The following is a 21728-nucleotide window of genomic DNA, read 5'->3' as shown; positions in this document are numbered from 1 at the left end:
CCATTTAATATTCCATCCCAAAATCAATGAGATTTACTTTTTCAGAACTTAAAAATAAATGCCAATGCTTGTTATCAACAATGTCTATCTTTGATCTATCCTTGACAGAATGCAATTGTTCACTATCTAACAATTAAAAATAAGTATTTATATTTTATAAAGGGGAATTCAGAATACAATCATCTTTTGAATATTGCTCTTTGAGGACTTTGACCTGAAGCTCTTTATGAAATTAATACAAAGGCATATGAGATCCAGTTTTAAACTGAACCAAGTAAGAAACATTAGCCTGACCCAAAAAAGTTTCTCAGTTTGAAACATAAGAAGCCGCATATGATTTAAAAAGAATCAGACTAATAACATATCAGATTAAATGCACCCATTGTTATGTATGAAAAGAGACATGTTTTAATTATGTTTGACAAAGAATGGTTACTTTGAACTTGAAGAGTTTTGATTTTGCTTTAATTATATAACAGTTCTACAGTAGTTCTATTTAAAATGATACGGCTCAGCCAAAGCAGTGTATAGGGTATGTTTTTATTTATTTGTTTTGCCAATAACTGTAAAAATCCTGCTTTTCAGAAAAGAAGTTGGTTTACGAAAAAGGGCAGATACAAGCAAAATGACAACCAAGACCAAATTCATCTTGTATCAGAATACTCACCATGAAGGCCATTTCCCTGTAAGAAATAGCTCCACTTTCAAATAAATGTATATAGCAGCTGAAACAAGGACTAAGAAAAAGATGAAGAGGGGTCTTTGACTACCATATGAAGCCAAATGTGGCATAAGTAAGAACTGACCAAGTGCCATCAAAATCATGCTATACTTACATAGTTGCATTACTTACATGCAATAGAAATAGGTAAATAATGATGGAATTACTTATTACTTGCAAAAGCATTTCATTTCATGATATGAAACCACTTAAAATATTTTAGAGGAAGAGTGGTTAAGAAATCAGTTCTTTCTCTCTCACTTTTTTCCATGCATTACCTGAGTTGCAATGAGTAAGGCATCCCATGTAAACAGCCCAAACAAAGTACAAACGTGACACAACTGAATTTTTCTGTTCCCTGCCCTCCAGGTTCCTGGGAAGCAAATTAAAAGGTTATCTTAATAAGGTTAAATTAATATTAAAATGCTGTAAAATAGTGGGAAACCATGCTACTAATTCTCAATACTTAACTGTCAGTTTTTAGTAACATTGTCTTTTTTTCATGTTTTGAAAAAAAAAATAGAGGGGCTCCTGCCCTTAGCATAATTACGGTAAGCTTTTTAATAAACTAGACAAATGTCCATTCTGGGGTGGAGTGTTGTCTTTTTCTGAAAGAAACAGGAACTTCTGTTTACTATAATATCTGAAAATTGCATTAAGTGATAAAAATGCTAACTTATTTCCAGGCAAGAATTTGAACAGGTTTTGCATATAACAATGACTTTCAATTAAAAACTACAACTTATACACACTAAAAAATTCCCAAATTTTATTCCAAGGCTTTTATTTCATCTTACTATATTTTAACTTAACTAGAAGTTAAATAAGAACAGGATTTCTACTTAAAGTTATGAGGTAAATAACTAGTATTTTTTTTCATGAAGTGTAGAACAGGGACATGTACAATTTGTCATAGTCTTAAATTCATATAAAGATTTTCCTTCCGTATGCAAGATGTGCATGCATGGGTGAATTGATAAAAATACTATAGTGAAATCATTACTGAGCTTGTATTAAAATTCTTTATTTTTTCAAGGTTGTATCAATGCACAAATGTACTATTATTTACCATTATATCTTGTTGTAAAACACCAGATAAAAAGAAACCACATGTGCTTTCAAATTAAATTTGCTTCACAATGCTTCCTTCAATCACACTGCACCAAAGAAATCTTGATGCAATCATGCATAAAACAAATCAAAATTTTATGCATGACTACATCATTGTATCACATGGATGGATAATATAAACGAAGAGTAAGGCACAAAGGAATTGAGATCTGCAGAAAATTGTATGGATACATGGCTATGCTCAAATTTGGTAATAAATAAAAGAATAAAGTATTACTAATCCATTTGTTCCATTGTGGAAACAACTCCAGATGGTTTAGAATTTAACAATTTGGGAAGAAATTCAGATGAGGAAAATTTCTGAACCACTCTTACATATACATGAGTTCCTTTTCTTGCTGAGCTTCAGGAGCAGAATAATGCAATTAAATGTCCTTCATACGTACAAAGACAGTTCAGAGTTTTCTCATACAGGCTAGTCATTCTTGAAATGCTTTCTTCAAAACTAAACAAAGCCTGCATGCTTCCCATGCCTTTGGGAGATTTATTTAGTACTGCCAACTTTTCAAGTGGCCACCATTGCAGTTGATTTTAGGAACTGCTTGATGTGCAAAGGGAACTTACTTAGCACTGCAATCTGAAAAAGCTTCATCAAACTGCAGTTAGAGATATAGTATATGAGCAATCTTGGGCATTTTTTTCAAATTAATTTAATAATCCTGTCCAATATTCACAGGCCTTTTTGCCCAACATATTTAAACTCCAAACTAAGGTAATTAAGCCTGACAATCCAAAGGAATTTAAAATTAACCTGAAATAAGTCTGAGTCCAAACTACCGCTTTCTGGTCAACTGGCAATCTACCTATCTTACTGGAGGTTTAATTATTTCATCTGTAATCAAGATAAATCCATACAGAGGCCTCAACAAAATAGGATACAGGTGTCCTCAACGTGCAACCATTTGTTCAGCAACTATGCACAGTTACAATGGTGCTGAACAAAGGGACTTATGACCTATGCCTGAAATTACAGCTATTGCAGTTCCCCACACAGTCATTTGATCAAAATGCAGGTACCCTCATTTAAGATGCAGAGGCACTGCAACTCTGCCCCCCCCATCTCCTCCCCATCTATCCTCTTTTGGCCTTTGCTGCCTTCATTCACTGCCCCAGCTCACTTTTGCTATATTCTTATCCTGAGGCTATGACCTAGCTTTGTATCCATGATGCATGCCCTGCTTCACTGTTAAGCCTATTTGGGCTTAATTTGGCGCTGCAAAAAGAAGGAAAAGGCTGAAAACAGATTTCTCTCCCCTCCCCACTTTTAACAGTGAAAATCCATCCCCATTCCTGCCTAGGAACTTTTTGCAAAGAAGTGCCCTTTGGGCAGGGATGGGGCTGGCTTTGCACTATGAAAAATGAGTAAAAATGCCCAAAGCAGCCATTTCCCCAATTTATTCACAGTGCAAAGCCAACCCCAGTTGGCTCAGGCACACCTTGTCTACAACAGAACCAAGAAAATGGAAAGGTGGATGTAGAATGTAGGGCATCAGGGATCTCAGAATGCAGGATGGCAAGGGATCTGGGTCTGGATTCAGGCAGCTACAACTTCCGTGATTTGGCAAGAAGCCCCAGATCCACACATTTCTGGAGCTGCTTGCCACCCCATAAAGGCAGAGTACAGAGGGTGGCCAAAGGGCAGAGCTGGGAGGAGGAGAGATAGATGGCTGGAAGGAGTTGGAGATAATCACTTACCTTACTAAAGCTCAGGAATGGGTAGGACCAAGTCTGGAATGGCTTGATTGGGTTGAGTCTTCAACTAACCACCATTTACTTAACGATGTCAATTAGAGTGCTGAGATTGTGGTTGCTATGCACAATCAGGTGATGTCTTGCTTTATGACTGCATCACTTAGCGACCAAAATTCTGGTCCCAAATGTGATCAGAAGTAATCAGTATCACTAGGTACTCAGATTTCTCAAGACTTTTGGCTTTGTATGCTGTCCCATGGCCATGAGGAAGGAGGGGGAGTCAAAAATGGACAGGACTAAATGGGTATGTGTACAAACCTGTCAAAATTGAAGAGGCAGAAGGTGAACAAGTGAGATGGATATTATGGCAAGGGAAATAATAGCTTGCCAACCTACTTTGCAGAAACTAGGAAGTCCAAAATATAACTGCCAGATGATTAATCAAGCCATTTGACATTGTGTGCAGCAAGTGAATCAATTAATTGGAAGGGGGGATGGCCATGTCATACACACACAACTCTTAACAAAATTCTATTAATTTCTCCCATTCAAGTACTAACCGGGCCTGACCTTGCTTAGCTTCCAAGATCAGACAAGATTGGCCATTTTCAGGGTAATACGGCTGTAGACAAAACTTGTGTTAATTTCAATGGTTATTATGCCATGAAACTTCCCAGTGAATCATACACAAAGTAAAATAATACTTATATGTTATCAGACATTATTATTGATATCTATGGAGTCTATCAACTGTGCAGAATATGGCATATGGATAAGGCTTGATTCTTAGTTACAGTAATACCTAAGAAAGTCAAAATTTCCCCCTGCCCAAAGGCCATGGAAAACTGCAGTAGTTTCAAAGGAAGAACCTGAGTGAACAATGAGTCAAATGTAAAGGTTCCGTTAACATAGTCTTATAACTTTCAGTTCATTATGGACAAATAGCAATTTGTTATTGAATTCATTCATTCATTCATTCATTCATTCATTCATCAGACTACTGTATGTAAGTGGCTAATAATTGTGATTATCCTTACTAACAAGACAGACTTACTGATTTTTAATTCGGAGTTCCTTGGATTTTGGATCTGAAACAAATATCTAACTCAACAGATACTGGCCCCATTACACTATAAGTGGCCTCTATATTGATTTCTCTTAAATGTGTTAAGAGACACATATATGCAATCTCAATCCATGTGGTGGATTGAACTGAAGGCTCTCAACCACCCACTTGGGAGCACTTTACTAAACTCTCACTGAAATATATGATGTTGCATAAGAAGCCCTACAGAGCAAAGCGTGTTGTAGATCGCAGCATAATACACTGAACTCTTCAGGGAATACATCCATCATGAGATAATAAGTAAACAATGGACCAGTAGATGTTAACAATTAAAACAATTCTTGTTTTACTCTTCCATTAGAGAGAGCTGCTTTCTTCCTTTTCCACTGAAGAGAGATTGTAAGAGATGGTACCCGAGGGATGCATAAGCATTCCTTTAAGGACCAATTCAGCCTTGGGAGTCAGTGTTTTAAAAGAGCAGCTGACCTTGGATCAATGCCATGTTATTTTCTTTCAGGAATAAATCTGGATGGTGGAATAGTGATTGTCCATTCAGCCAGCTCTGTCAGACAGGACTGAATAGAAAGTGGCTCAGGAAGTAATCCACAGTCAAGTTAAACTGAAAGGCTTAGATCTGAAATGATATGGTCAGTGGGACTGTACTATGAAACCTAAGGCAGTCAAAACATCAGTAGATCCTAGTGAGTCACCCCTATTTGTTTTTTCAAAATATTCCTTAGAATCTTTTCAAATTGTAAATGTCTAGCACAGTAATATTACACTTTGACTCTGAAATTATTACATACGTATGATTTCTAAATAAACAGGACTGCACTATTTAAGTGCAAGTGCTCTGCTTCATTGAGCTATGGATCGAGGTGATTAACGCTAACCACACAGTAAAAACAATGGTAAGTAACAAAGTAATAATGCGGGGATGTGGCAGGGAAAGACTAAGGAAAAAAGTAATAGAACAGCAAAGAAATATAGAATAAATAAGGATAACAGGAAGGGAGGCTAGCTGGCAAGGAGAGAACAAAGGGAAAAAAGCCCAGACAGAATAAGAAATGATATTTCAGCTATGGCTACCAGAGAAGAAAGGCTTGCGTAAAAATAAGTAGAATTATTAATATCCTGGAACTACCAATAGAAAACCGTAACAGAAGGCAATACAAAGAAAACAGCAGTTTAAAAATAGACAAGGGACCAAAATACAATTCATGAAACAGAAAGCAAACTGCCAATATCATTTTAAAGAGGAAAATAGTACAAGCCTGAAAGAAATCCCCTAAAACAATTATTGTAAGATAGAATATTCCATTTTTCTCTATATATATTAGGAAGCTTGATCTGATACAAACAGAATAACGAGCCACAATATACAATATGCAATTTTTAACAGCTCATATTTGCCAAACTTTTTAACATCACTGTCTGTGAGAATATATTCAAATGCACACATTTATCTTTAACTAAATCAGGTTTAAAATCTTACATGATCATTTTGGAAATATAATAGACTGCAATAATCATATTTTTTTCTATGCAATGGAACAATACAATCCAAGATCTTGGATTTTCTATGCAATGGAACAATACAATCCAAAAACTGCAATACATGCAAATATAGCATGGAAAATGTTTTAAATGTTTGATCGGATCAACTTGTCAGTTTGTTGGCAGCATAGTGCTTTACATGTAAATAGAGTTTTACCTAAGTCTATTTTTTTGTTCTCAGCTCCAACATCATTATCTGGCTCACATGCAGTCAGATTCCCAGTTTTATCTCTGTTTCCTCAACAATGTTTGGTGACATCTTAAAAATGAAAGGGACAAGTGGCCTGCCTGAATGTTCAATAGAGATCCAAATTAAACAGCGCAATTCAATATGCATGGATTTGAATGCTTGGTCAAATCTAACTGACATCCAGCTACACATTTTGAAAGAGGTATGTTTTGTATGTTGTAAGTCATGATGATACTAATATAAAAGGATGGTGCTATGGAGAAGAATCAAGTAATGGGAATCTTAGGTATAAACTAGAACTATTTTCTTATGTTTATGCTCAATTTAATCAGACCAAAAGGATTTATGAAAATATATTATGTAGGATTTGGCTATACATTTATCAGGCTGTAACATGATATTTCCATTAAATCAAATGAAATTATTTTTTTCACTGGATTCATGAAACTTGATTTTGCAGTAAGCAAGATTCTGACACCCAATATAACATGTTTCCTTTCTTCAGTTATTTGTTTATCAAATTTCCTGCAGCAAAAATGTAAACAACTAATTCATATTTAAGTAATCCATGCAACTGCTTTCTGAACCAGATTGACAGTTACACATCTCAAGATTCTTTCTGAATAAAATTTTAAAGGGTCTGAGTTGTCCATACATAAATCAAGCAATAAAGGAAAGAGACAATTATATAGATAAATATTTTCTGTTTTCTTTGGAGGATTATATAAAGAACAAAAATTCTTTCCTTAATTGTTTTTCCTACTGTAGCAAAACAAAAAACAGATTGTTCTTCTATACAATTGACATAGAGCAGTAAATAAGGTGCATTTCCCATTTCTTCAGAAATTAACATTTCAAAAATATGCAACTTTTCCCTCCCTGCCAACTGTAAGCTGTGTCTAATAATGCAAGAAGCAGATTGTCTTCCCTCATTTCCTTAATTTGTATCATCTAAAAGCAATTCACTCAACATCTTGTTGCCCTCTGGCAGCTCAGTTTACTTATCCACACTTAATTTCTCATTTGGACCAAAACAAACTCTTCTGAACTGCCACTGGCTGAAGGAGGGGGGGGGGGAGAGAAAGAGCGAGAGAAACTCTTTGCATAGATCTGTCACAAGATTAGTCCTTCACAGACAGCCCAACTGAAACAGGCAGTGGTTGTTATGTGGGTTCTGGTTATGAAGAGCTCAATCCACTGTGAAAGACTTTTGTAAAAGAGCAACTGAAATGAAAGGAAAATGTAAAAGGACTTCTCATTTCAGGGGCATATACAAGAGAATTTATGCAATATGTAAGTGACGTTGGTTTTCATTTGTCCTGCTCATAGCACAAATAAATACACTCCAACAATTTGTTTTTGTTTGTTTCATTTAGTACAATAAGAATTTGATGCAGCCTATGTGTACAATGCAAATCTTCGTAGTTATACACATTCTCATTATCACACACACATGTAAATAATTTTTCCTACAGAGGTGCCCATATATTTTAGTGTTTAATCCCACGGTTACCTGTCTAAAATATAAGCCAACTGATCACTTAATAATTTATCACAGTACCATGAAATCATGGGACTGTACACTTTGAGCAAAAATGTCAATAAATATTTGCTCAAAATTATTTAGACAATACAAGCCCTGCAGACTTCAGAAAGTTTAAGTGAATTCTAGGATTGCTTTGGCCAAAATGCATAACATATATAGCCGTCTCTGAAATGTCCATATACTGTTGCCTCCACTGTTGTAGGGGCACTGAAAACAGGGAGAAGACAATTAAAAGTGGCAAAGACAAAGCCAAGATGGAAATGGGGGACAGGATAGCACCCTGTATTCCTTTGGAGGCAAAAGTAATGCCCCAACAAGTTGGGAAACGAGGGTGACACACAACAGAGAAGAGCGTCAAGAACACTCAGGCCAGGAATGGAGAAAATGCTCTTACTGGTGGCTTCGCACGTATGCTGTACACATGATATCTGAAGCCCTAGATTCCTGTGTGGTCCGTTGAGGCAATTGGTTAAAACTGCCTTAAGGAGAAGGAGATCGCAGTGAAATCCGCCGGACCCTTTACTTCTACGAAAGCCTGATTAAGATCAGACTGGGAAGAAAATGTCCCGAACATGCTACTCGGAGTAATCCCAGCAAGAGAATTCAAAACCTTCGGTCACCCGGGATTCTCAGGAAACCACATCTAAGCGCTTGTCCTTGCATCATGCGTCCAGGACACGCTTGGCCACCCAACCTTCCCAGCTGGCCCTTGAGTCTACGAGAGAAGTAGCCAGCAAGTACTAGCCACTCCGAAGGGGAGCCGGCGAATTTATTCAAAATCAAGGGTGGAGAACGAGCCACACTCGATCTTTCTCGCCGCCGTCGCCCATTCAGTACAGAAGGAGAAAGACTCCCCTGTTTACAGAGACAAGGGGGGGGAGGGAGAGGGGGGAGAGAGAGAGAGAGAGAACCGCGCGAGAAAATCCCACATTTGTATTCAATGGCGGGATTTGTAGGTCTCCGCTTGTCAAGTAAAGCAGAAGACGTCGGGCACGATCCTTAAAGTTAAGCACCTGCAATTACTGCTTCTCTGTTGGGAGAAGATTTAGGCAGATGCTCAAGGCTCCCACAATAAGTGAAGTGGGGGTCGTGCTCCAATGCATCTCGTCTCTCCCTTCTCTTCACTTTCCCACATCTGTCATCACAATCTAGCTTTCCTTCCACCTGGGTCCTTCCCGCGTAGAACAGCAAAAACCAGGCAACAGCTCGGCCGCCACACGCTTGATTTGGGTCCCGGCTACAGGTGCCAAAAGGACGGGAGGCCAGAGGCCGCCTCCGCCGCGAAATGCCCATCTCCAGACTGGCGCCAGCGGAGCCCCACAAAAGAACAAGAGCTCCCGGGACTTTTCCTTCTCTCCTTCAGTAAAGCCAACAACTTCTGAGCGCGCCACGCACCAAACGGCCCAAAGGCGGCCAGGTCATCCGGGAAATAAAGCGCAAATTAAGGCATTCAGCTGCCTCTCTCCCCATTTTTAATCTTGTCCGAGGATCTTTTTCTCGCAGAATAAGAAAACCGCTCCTTGAGGTGGAGAAATATTGGAAAACCGCAACCTCCCACCACCCTATCCAGGAAGGAAGGAGAGGGAACAGGATCTCACCTGACTGAGAAGCGCTGAGACAGAAGGTCCCGGTGATGGCAAGGAGGCTCACCCAGGAAAGGAGTCTTCGTACCGGCTTCATGCTTGTTTATTGTAAAATCTCGCTCTCTCTATTTATGTCAGTAATTCTACTGTTGCGGCGTCGTCGTAGGAGAAGCCCCGAAAGGACGAGGACGTCTCCTCCTCAGCTCCGGGGTCGCGACGCTCGCATGGCCTCCGCGACTTGCTTCTCCTGCGCCGGGACGACGCCAGCCAGCAGTTCGCTCCCTTTCCTCCCGAGGTGTGAACAGGCTGGTCTCGCTCCGACGCGCGGCCCCGAGCTCCGAGGGGAAGCCGAGGAAGTTTCTCCCGAGCCACAATCCAAGGACGCCCAAAAGTTACTTCCCGATCAAAATCCGCCGGTGTGCCCGCAATTTCCCTTCGGAGCCGGCTGGCTTTTATCCCTGCCTTCACTCTCCGTGTCCCCCCGGTCTTTCAAGCGAAGGGGGGATGGAGGGATTCGTGCGGGGGCGTTAGTTGATGTTCCCGTCTCCCCCTTTCCTTCCGCTTCTTTCGCTCGCTTGCAGCAGCTGCCGAGATAGGAAAACCACTTCCATTGACTCCCGGAGCTCCGGCGGCTTCGCCGATTAACAAACCAAGCTGCCCCCCCGCCCCCCCACCACAAAGGGGGGGAGGAGGAGGAGGAAGAGGAGGAGACGATAGGTTGGACCAACTCAGTCCAACCCCGCCCCCTCTTTGCCGCTTAACTGGAGAGGCCACGCCCTCTGCCCGCCTCCCTGCCCAGTGTTCTGGGATCAGTCGTTCTCTTTCCCCCCTCCTTCCCCCCTCCCTCGCGCCATCAAAATACCCGGGAAACACCTGTCACTGGAACCGGGCGCGTGTATTCGTCGGGGCGCGCGGCTGCTGCCCGCAGGTTACCATGGAGCGATGCAAAGGCAGCCGCTGCCAGTAAGCGCAACAATGTGCCTTTTCGGAGTAGGCAGGGGACGAAAACGATTTTGTGTCTTGTGCGCGCTCTATTTTTCGCTTAACACTTTTCTTGCAGATTTATTTGCTCCGTCGGAGTTCCAGATCAAGGGGGGTTCTCTCCGTTACAACAATCCGTTTCCTTTCCCATTCCCGTCCCTAACACTAGGCACAATCCGATCCTGTCCATAATCATTAGGAAGAAAATTTCTCTAGATGGTCGATAGGATCGCATCTTCGGCGTTTTCCGAACTGCAAAAAAGAAAGAGAACACGGCGTGAGGCTGACTCCCATCTTCATCCCGCAGTTTTCTTCTCTACGGAAGGCGCAGTTTCTTCCATGACTCGGATTTGTCCCGAAGAGTGGAGGCAAATACTGTAGCAAAAGGCTTGGAAGTTTAAAAAGTTCTGTTTTGCCGGCAGAAAAGAGAGAAGCGAAACAAGAAGCGGCTAACAGATTATGCCAAGGCTTTTTTGAAAGAGCGTCGATCCTTGGACACAGCGCGAATACAGCTGCAGAAAGGGCGATTGGCAACGGTCCCCCTCCGCGGCTGATTTTTTTTTTTTTTTTGCGGAGATCGACGGTAGAAACCTGACATTCCCAAAGATTCGACGCTGCAATTTGCCGGCGGCGATTTTTCTAAAAACTTTCCCTTTACACGCAAAACATTCGGCCTGGTTTACGGACAACCTCCAACAGACTAAAAGCTTCCGATAGGGAAAGCCTTTCTTGTAGGATGTATCGTTTGGGAAGTGGGGGGGAGTGTGCAAGATTCGAAGGAAGGTGGAAAGGTTCGTGTGCTTATACACCCGCAGAAATTATTAAGAATTAGAATCATGCTGTCGTTTATTTTTTATCAATAATACATATTAAACAAACAGTGCATAGACTTTGGAATTCTCCTAACATTTGCTTGTTTTCCTGTTAAATCTTTTAGATGAACAATCTCTCTGTTATGTATAATATAAATAACGGAATGCTGTGAACCTTTTAAGATTGGTTCCACTTTGTGTCCTTATTGTGCTTGAAATGGATGGACAGTACCAAAACGGTTGTCTGGTGTGCAGCACCTGCTTGCAGCACTACTGTATATATTGGTCTCACATAATAGCTATAATTCAAATGAACATTTGCTCTCTTTAATTACTTCCGTTCTGTTCTTATCTTTGCACTTTCCCTCTGCTTTTCCTGGGGACATAAGGTAAGTGTACTTCAATGAAACATAGCCTGTCATAAGCTTCTGAGTACGCTCTGAGCACAAGCATGAGACCACAACTTTAGACATACCAAGGTTACATTGTGCACTGAATTTCATTGAATCCAAAGAATTAGAATTAAATTAAAACTGCTGCAAATTGGGCAGGTGCACAGCTAAAATAAAACTGGAGGGCTGACATATTTCCCAGGTTTTGGTGTCCTGCTGTAAACAAGATAAGGCAATTTGGAAATATGGAGAAAAGACAGATGGAAATAATTTCATAGTCATTCCTAATGGTCTTGTTTTAACGAAGCTTTTATTTCAGAGAATAAAAGAACAGGTTGTGTTTTCCCTTACAAATTCATCCAGCTCTATCATATTTGGTCAGTCTAATGGGTTTCCCCACTTGTCTTAATGAAAAAAACAAATTCACACTACAGTATAGTAATTAAGTACCTATTGTAGCTGGTGTAATTCTTCAGTCTCCTTCTATGTTGTTTCCCTTATTTCTTTTCCAGGATTGTAAATTCCTTTTATAAGTAAAAATAAATAGGTATGATAATAATATGGAAATGCAGGATTCAATAAACATTCACAATCACATAGATGTGCAAAATTGGAAACACTTGTCTTGATGCATCCTGAAATTGACTGACTCAGATTCATTTCCATGTTTCCTGATCTGCAGGAACTCTTAAAAATATAGCAGGGTCTCGTTTGTTGAACAGGTAGCATGGGGTTGAGTGAGAGGCAAATTATCAGTCATGCACTCAAAGGTATCACTGAACCATGGTAGTCACTAGCTAATCATAGGCCTCTCATTCTCTTTCTACATCTTTACCTCATAGGATTATTATAAGAATTAAAGTTAAATTATGCCCATGTCTGCTTTTGGAAAGGCCTGAATCAGCACAAGAATGATGCACTTGGTGTAAAAAAAAAATCAAACTGTGTGGCTATGAATAACCCATTTTTGTTTAGCATTTCCCCATATTAATCTGCAATTATATATTTAAGTTATCAGACAAATTCTCCAGTTTCCACAAGTTACAATACACGGAGCCCCATCCTAAATGATATGAATTCCCACATTTGCCCTGCCAAGAGCACAAATGAGCACCCTGTGACCTCCATATGTTTTTGACTATAAATGTCACACTATATACACAAAACACACACACAGTACTACCTTTTATGTTCAAACTATTTGGAAAGAAGACTGTTGCTTACTTTTCACATATTGGGAGCCTACATGCACCTATGTTGGGTCTGAGGCAGAATGGAGATTTTTTAGTGGCTACTGCAGCAATTTAGTAAATCATAGGAATTGGATTCATGAATCATGATGAAAGACGGAATGGAGACCATGGCCTTTATTACACAGTTCATGATCTCTTTACCGTCTCAGAGGGTCATTGATTAATGCCTCAGGAGATATTACAATAGCCTAGATGATGAATACTAGATATTTCCCAAGAACGTTTGAAGGCTGGACTGTTCAAACCAGCATCCATATCTAGCCTGAAAATTCTGACACAAGCTTATTGCAATAGCATGCTTCCTGAAATCATTTGGATTCTGTTAAATACCTTTTTTGTTAATTTCTTTTTAGGAATAAAGGTGCTATTTGCATCTGTTATATAAATGAATGCTGCATATGAACATAAATTAGGCATATCAATTTATTTTTCATCAGCTGCTTTACTTTTCATGCTTTATCCTGGATAGACTGGAAAATTAGGAATTTATTGGCAAGAAATTGTATATAGTAACAGAAGAAAATGTATGAACACGTTAAAGGGATTAATGGTGGATGGAAAAGAGAACATGGTTAGAAATAATTGAAGAATGGACAAGGAACTCGGAAATGTCAGTGCTGGATACATTAAATAGGAAAATGGGTTTGTGTAGAATGTCACAAAAAATAAGGTGAACACATAAGAATCCTTCCTTCACAATTTTCATGATTGTCATCCATTAGATATAATTTCAGTTTAGAATATGAATAATACATTTTATGGACATATTCTATACTGTACATAAGACTGGAGCAAGAACAAAACGCACGCTTTTTCTGCATTGAAGCCTCTTAAAAATGTCTAATAATGTGAAGATCTGAAATAAATCTGTTAGAGTAATGCAGTACATTACATTAATTTTGTTTGAGCAGTTCACTGTGTTGAAATCTGTCTGGTTTCTTTACATCTTTCCTAGGGAACAAGGCTTTTCTTGCCTGTAATTGTTCACTACTGAAAGTTATCCAAGACAGAATATAAATGCAAACAAGCCAATCTGAGCCTTCTCTGAATTCAGTTTTATTGCAAACTAATTCACACTATAGTTAGTGCATAGATGCATGAGAACAATGCTGACAATCCAGAGATTTACTGAGAAAGGAAGACAAGAACCAGGACAAATGCTTACTAAAGGAAGCTGACTGTTTTCTGGGAAGTGTATCCTAAGCAACCCCAGGAATGGAGCAAAGGGAACTGGAACTTGATGAGTTACCTGCTGCAGAGGCCTGCTTTATAATGTGGCTTATTAGAACAGCTGTCCAACAAACTCGAGAGCCCCTAACGTGCTTACAAGGAATCAGTACAGTAATGTTTGCAACATCAAGCATGATAACTATTTAACATAATTACTCTATGTGTTCTTTATCAGTGTTATGACAAAGATATTCATTGTGAAACTGTCTCAAGTCTGCTGTTTATATATTTATTTATTATTTATTTATTTTGTCACAACAATATATGTAGGAATCATACAAAAGATTATATAGTATATAAACATATATGGGTAAATATAAGGAGGTATAAGCATATATATAGAAAGAAGAAAAGAAAAACAATAGGACAGGAACGGTAGGCACGTTTGTGCGCTTATGCACGCCCCTTATGGTCCTCTTAGGAATGGGGTGAGGTCAATAGTAGAAAGTTTTTGGTTAAAGCTTTTAGGATTATGGGAAGAGACCACAGAGTCAGGTAAAGTGTTCCAAGCACTGATGATTCTGTTACAGAAGTCATATTTTCTGCAATCTAGATTAAAGCGGTTGACATTAAATTTAAATCTATTATATTATATACTTTATTTAGACTTCAGCATCCATTTCACTTCATTTAGACTTTATACTTCTTGATAAGATAAAACAATATGGGATAGTGAGTACTGCCACCAGATGGAGTCACAATTAGCCAACAAACTGCACTCAAACTACAGTCCTTAATGGAATGGCATCTACCTGGTGGGAAACATCCAGTGGGGGTACCTCAAGGTATGGGCCCATTGTTCTTCAACATCTTTCTAAATGATCTAGATGAGGGGGTAAAATGGGAGTTTCATTAAATTTGCAGATGACACTAAGCTTCGGGCAATTGTTAACACTTTGGTAGATAGACTCAAAATTCAGAAGGATCTCGACAGACTTGAACATTGGGCCATAGTCAACATGATGCAGTTCGTTGCTGAAAAATGCAAGGTCCTACACTTAGGCAGGAAAAACCAAACATACACATACAGATAAAATACTGGCTCAACAGTAGTAGCTTATATTTAAGTGGTGTCCTAGTGAACCACCACTTAAGTATAAGCCAGCAGTGTGCAGCAGCTGCCATAAAATCCAATGCAGTCCTAGGGTGCATCAACAGAGGAATAGCAGCAACATTACACGAAGTGATAGTACCCACTCTATAGTGCATTAATGAGACCATACTTGGAGTACAACATCCAGTTCTAATCACTACTATACAAACAAAATGCTAAAACTTTAGAAAGAGTGCAGAGAAGAGCAACTAAGATGATAAGGAGTCTGGAAGCTAAAACATATGATGAACAATTGAGGGAGCTAAATATGTGTAGCTAATTGAAAAGGAAGATTAGAGGTGACACGATAACTGCCTTGCAGTACTTGAGGGACTGACACAGAGAACAGTGGGTTGACTTATTCTCCAAAGCACATGACACAGGACAAAAAGCAATGGCTGGAAATTCTTTATAGGTTGGACTAGAAGTCCTCCAAGGTCCCTTCCAGGCTTATGAGACTATGTTTCAATCAGTGGTGGGTTGCTCCAGGTTCAGTCTGGTTCTTGTGAACCGGTAGTAAAAGTCATCATGGACGATCTGTGCATGCGCACAAGCGCGCACATGCGAGCCCATTACGAACCGGTAGTAAAGGTAAGTAGAACCTACCCCTGGTTTCAATGTATGAAAGTTTGTTCTCCATCTTCCTCCTGAACTGCTTTGGTAATAGAGATGAAAAACCTTTCCAAAAGCTAAGGAAGATAGTGTGATTGGAAAACTGCCAGGTTTCCATCTTCCAATATCCTAGGAATACAGCAGTTTAATAAGTTTTTTAATTTTGTTATGGTATTTTAAATGGTTTTTTGTATTATTGTTGTTTTATTTGCTGTACACCGCCCTGAGTCTTCGGAGAAGGGCGGTATAAAAATGTGAAAAATAAATAAATAAATAAATAAATAAATAAATAAATTTATTTTGGTAACCACCTTTAAAGCGCTCCATGGCATAGGGCCGGGTTACTTACAGGACCGCCTACTGCTACCGAATACCTCTCACCGACCCGTGCGCTCTCACAGAGAGGGACTCCTCAGGGTGCCGTCAGCTAGGCAGTGTCGTCTGGCGACGCCCAGGGGAAGGGCCTTCTCTGTGGGGGCTCCCACCCTCTGAAACGAACTCCCCCCAGGACTCCGTCAACTTCCGGACCTCCGGACCTTCCGTCGTGAGCTTAAAACACATTTATTCATCTGCGCAGGACTGGACTAGATTTTAAATTTATAGTGGTTTTAATTGGTTTTAATATTTATACTATTTTTAATAATTTGGCTTTTAGAATAAGTTTTTTAATGGTTATCTTAATTTGTACATATATGTTTTTTACTTGCCTGTGAACCGCCCTGAGTCCTCCGGGAGATAGGGCGGTATACAAATACGATAAATAAATAAATAAATAAATAAATAAATAAATAAATAAATAAATAAATAAATGTCCCTAAAAAGTGGGCCAAAAAGCTAATGACAGTTGCACATGTATTGTGGCCAGAGATAGCCCTTCTCTCCTGACATCTTTTCCCACCCTTGACTCAGTCCTCTATAAACTCGGCCATCTTCATTATTAACTGAAAAGAAAGTATTACAGTTTGCCATGAAATATTCAATTTCACTCATGCTACAGGTTAATACAGCTAATCTTAAACAATTTGCTATTAGTAGCAGTAAGCACCTTTTGGAAGCAATGTGTCTGCATTTCAAAAATAGTCTGGTTTTTGTCATCCTTGACATATTTTATTCTTTATTTGTGTCTATTATTGTACTCATTTTTTATTTTGATGTAATGTTTTTAACTTGTGAACTTCCCAAAATCAATGGAAATTGGAAAGGTTATTGTTATTATTATGGTTTCTTGCAAGTCAGCCACATGTTTAGACTAGATTTAGCATTTTTATCTACATATCAAGTTCTTCCCAAGGATCTAGGATAGACAGATGTGGATGTTTGATGGTGTTAAAGGGATCATTGCAGGATATAAGCTATTCTGAGTAAAGCTAATAAATATTATTAAGTCACCATAGTCTAAGACATGGTTTACATCTAGAGATTTTTTGTGCAGAGGCCACCTAAAGAAGTCATGATAATTCTTTATGCAGGCCAATATTTTAAGTTTTGTAATCTTTTTATTACCTCTTTTTCAATTAAGCTTGGGGCTATTTTGCATTGTGTATGCAAAACATAGAAAGTTATATTTCACAATTATATAACATAGTTAAAGTTCTGTTACCATTTCTCTGCCCCATATCTTAACAGTTCTAATTATAAAGAATTAACAAGATCTGCTGAAACATACCTGTTTGATATTTCCGCAGAGTGCAGACTACTTATTGTAATCCCATGACAGCCTAACATATATCAGTGGTGGCAAAAATGGTCTAATTATGCCAACCAAGAGGAGTGTGAAGCTTGTCTTCTGTTCTTGTCTTCTTGTTTCCATCTTCAAGAAAGGGGGAAAACCAAACCCAGGAAACTACAAAACAATCAGTCTAACATCAATATCTGGGAAGATCCTGGAAAAGATAATCAAAAAACAGACCTGTGAACAACTAGAAGCAAATAAAGTTATAGTTAATAGCCAGCATGGGTTTGTTAAAAACAGATCATGCCAAACCAATCTTATTTCATTCTTTGATGAAGTCACTAAATTAGTAGACCAGTGAAATGCTGTGAACATAGTATACTTAGATTTCAGTAAAGTATTTGACAAAGTAGACTACAATCTACTTCTTGGTAAGCCAGAAAAATGTGGAATAGACAACATCACCACCAGATGGATTTGTAGCTGGCTCACAAACCATACTCAATGAGTAGTCCTTAATGGTACTACATCCACATGGAGAGAAGTAAGTAGTGGGGTACCACAAGGCTCTGTCTTAGGCCCAGTACTCTTCAATATCTTCATAAATGACTTAGATGAGGAAATAGAAGGGAAACTCATCAAATTTGCAGATGATACCAAACTGGCAGGAATAGCCAACACCCCAGAAAACAAACTCAGGATTCAAAAAGATCTTGACAAACTTGAACAATAGGTCCTATCCAACAAAATGAATTTTAATGTGGAGAAAAACAAAACTTTACATTTAGGCAGGAAAAATCAAAGGTATAAGTACAGATTAGGCAAGACATGGCTCAAAAACAGTAACTGTGAGAGGGACCTTTGAGTCCTAGTGGACAATCACTTGAATATGAGTCAGCAGTGTGCAGCAGCTGCCAAAAAAGGCTAATACAGACCTGGGTTGTATAAACAGAGGCATAGAATCAAGATCATGTGGGCTTCCGGTGGTTTCGTTTTCCCCGAGAGGACGCCTGGAATGGCGTCCCGAACTGAGATTCTGTAAAAGCTGGTGAAACAGCGGGAGAACGGCTGTTAGCCAGCTTCAAAGCTTTTCTCTGGGTGAAAGAGATTAGCCAGAGCGGCTGGAGAGCAGAAGATTGCCCCAGGGGCTCTGCTTTCTTATGCAGAGTCTCGGAGGGCTGCCTGCATAACCCAGCCTCACTCCAGACTCGGCTCGATCCTGTTAATTAAGCAGGACAAGAGGAAAACGCCCACCTCTGCTCAATTGATTCCGTTTTGAATAACTTAAAGCAGACGGGACAAATACAAGTGATCGATTACTGGGGAAGCAAGAAGAGAGCTGACTTCTACTCCTTTTTAAAAGGGGAAAACTTTTTCTCACTTGAACTTAGTGAAGGAAGAAATGGCGTCTGAGAGGAAGTGGATTGGAGGCTGCTTGTGAGAGAAAGTGAAGTTCGTCTTTGTGGATTTTAGCTGAATAGAAGCTTTCCAGAGGAGGCAAGGTGAAAGTTTTATTTTACAACTTTAATTGGAGACTTTTGAGACTTTGAGATTTTATAATTCTAATTAGAGACTTTACTTAAATTAAAATGGCTCCTAAGCCACCAAAAGCACCCATGACGAGAAGGGGGTCTGAAACTAATTTAGAAGATATATTAAAGGAACAGAATAGAGTTTCTGAAGAGCGATTTAAAGAAATTATGAATAATATTCATGGTGTGAAGGATCAACTTAGGGAAGAAATTAAAGAGACTAATAAAAAAATTAGAGAAGATTTATTGATGGTTTTTCAAGGTTTGGCAAAAAATTTGGAAGTAATGGAGGATAAAGTGGAAGTAATTAGTCAAGCAAATCAGTATTTGGATAATAAAGTTGGAGAGCTTCAAAATAAAGTGGAAAAAGTGAGGATCATGTGGTGGTATTGCAATATAGAGCGTTGGAGAAGGCTTTGAGAATTAGGGGTCTTCAAGACCGGAAGGAAGAAGATCTTAAAAAAGTTATATCAGAAGCCTTAGCTGAAATGTTAGGCATGGACCCTCGAGAAGTTGATTTTCAAATTGATAAGGCATATAGGGTTAATTCTTGGGTAGCGAGGCAGAAAAAGCTCCCAAGAGATATTGTAATTTATTTTTTAACTTCTACAATAAGAAATCAGATTTTGCAAGCTACATACCAAAAGAAATTGCAAATAGCAGAACAGGAGGTGTTGGTTTTGAAAGAGATCCCTGCTAAAATGTTAAAGGATAGAAGGGATTTTAGGTTTTTTACACAAGAGCTTAAGAAGCATCAGATTCAATATAGATGGGAGGTTCCAATTGGTTTAACAGTATTTTTTCAAGGCAGGAGATATCGAATTGATACTGAATTGAAAGCAAAAGATTTTCTTTTTAATGTATTGAAAGTGGATGTAGAAACAGTGGATAAAAGTCTTCAAGAGAAACAGAGTGGGGAAGCTGAAACTGCACCTGTGATATCAGTACCTCAAGAACAATCTCAAGAACAAAGAGTGACAAGGGAGCTATTAGGCGAAGGAGATGGAGGAACGACTTCAAAGACAGGAACGGATTCTACTACTGAAGCTGTGGGAGGAGCCAAGAGTGAGGGTCTTCAGCTAATTGCTCAGAAGCTTCAAGAGGCCAGAGATGGCAAATAAATTTTGACATGGAATGTTAATGGTTTAAATTCAGCACAGAAAAGAAGAAAAATATTCCATTATTTGAAACAATTTAAAATGATGTGATATGTTTGCAAGAGACACATATAAAATTATCAGATCAGAAATATTTGATTAATTCAAATTAGGTAAACATTTTGTTTCTTCTGCTCGAATAAGAAAAATGGTATAGTTATATATTTGAAGAAAAATATATCAAGTAAATTAATTGAAACGGACATTCAAGGAAGATATATTGCTATTGAATTGATTTTAGAAGGAAAAGACACTTGTGATTGGCATATATGCACCTAATCAACAACAAGAAAAATTTTATAAACTGTTACATGAAAAATTGACTTTTTGGGACTATAAAACATTTATTATATTAGGGGATTGGAATGGTGTAATGGACACTAGAAGAGATAAAAGAACTCTTTCTAAGAAAATTCCTATGCATGCAAAATTGCCTAAATCTTTTTGATTTGATGGAAGATTTTGAGTTGAAAGATATATGGAGAAGGCAGAATTTTGATGATAGAGATTATACTTATTTTTCGGACAGGCATCAATCTTTTTCACGTATTGATTTTATATTAATTACCAATGACTTGCTTTCTAGGGTTAGGAAAACAAAGATATTTCCAAGGTGTTTAACTGATCATAGTCCGTATGGATGGAGTTGCAATATGAAGGTGGAAGAAGATCATGGAGAATAAATGAAAATTTGTTTAGATATGAGGATAATGTAAATCAATGTAAAAACAAATGAAAGAATTTTTGATTATAATTTGGGAAAGGAACTTCGATAGAAATGGTGTGGACGCGAGCAAGGCCTTTATGAGAGGAAATTTGATATATATTAATAGTAGACAGAGGAGAAAACTACAAAACAGCGAGGGATTTAGAAGAGGAAATTCAGAGGAAACAACAATTATTGGTATATAATCCACATGATTTAAAAACTACTGAGCGATAAAGATATTACAGAGTCAATTTAATATGTTAATGGCAGATCAGGTGGCAACCAATATACAATATGCTAAACATAATACTTTTTGTAATGCCAATAAATCAGGGAGGTGGTTGGCTTATATGTTAAGGAAAAGACAGAAAGCACGTACTATTGAAGGAATTGAATACAAGGGTAAAGTGCGATTTCAACAGGATAAAATTAAAAAAGCTTTCTTGGAATATTATACAAATTTATATGCCAGAGATACAATATTGAATATGGATATTGATAAATATTTGAAAGAATATAAGGTTAAAGGTTTAACTAATGAACAAAGGGAAGAGTTGAATCGGCCTATAACTTCTGAGGAAATTATTTTGGTAATAAAGCAATTAAAAATAGGAAATCCCAGGCACAGATGGACTTACAGCAATATATTATAAAAAGTTACAGGATGAGATAGTTGGTCCACTTATGGAGTTATTTAATCAGATATTGATGGGAGGAGGAGTACCACCATCATGGAGGACTACTTTTATTTCATTGATACCAAAAGAGGATCAGGATTGTACTAAGCCTGGGAATTATA

General features: G+C 38.4%; 1 protein-coding gene across 1 annotated transcript in view; it reads right to left on the bottom strand.

Annotated features, from left to right (window-relative positions):
- ERBB4 (erb-b2 receptor tyrosine kinase 4) overlaps positions 1 to 10167 on the bottom strand; it is a 1012642-nt gene extending 1002475 nt beyond the window's left edge. Inside the window, exon 1 of the mRNA XM_058186165.1 lies at positions 9502 to 10167. Coding sequence (XP_058042148.1) covers positions 9502 to 9583 — 82 coding nt within the window. The 5' untranslated portion in view covers positions 9584 to 10167. The remainder of the gene's footprint in view (positions 1 to 9501) is intronic.
- Positions 10168 to 21728: the final 11561 nt, after the last annotated feature.

This window comes from Ahaetulla prasina, chromosome 1 (assembly GCF_028640845.1).
Source record: "Ahaetulla prasina isolate Xishuangbanna chromosome 1, ASM2864084v1, whole genome shotgun sequence".
NCBI lineage: Eukaryota > Metazoa > Chordata > Lepidosauria > Squamata > Colubridae > Ahaetulla > Ahaetulla prasina.
The sequence above is the reverse complement of the archived record's forward strand: the minus strand, read 5'-3'. Positions and strand labels throughout refer to the sequence as shown.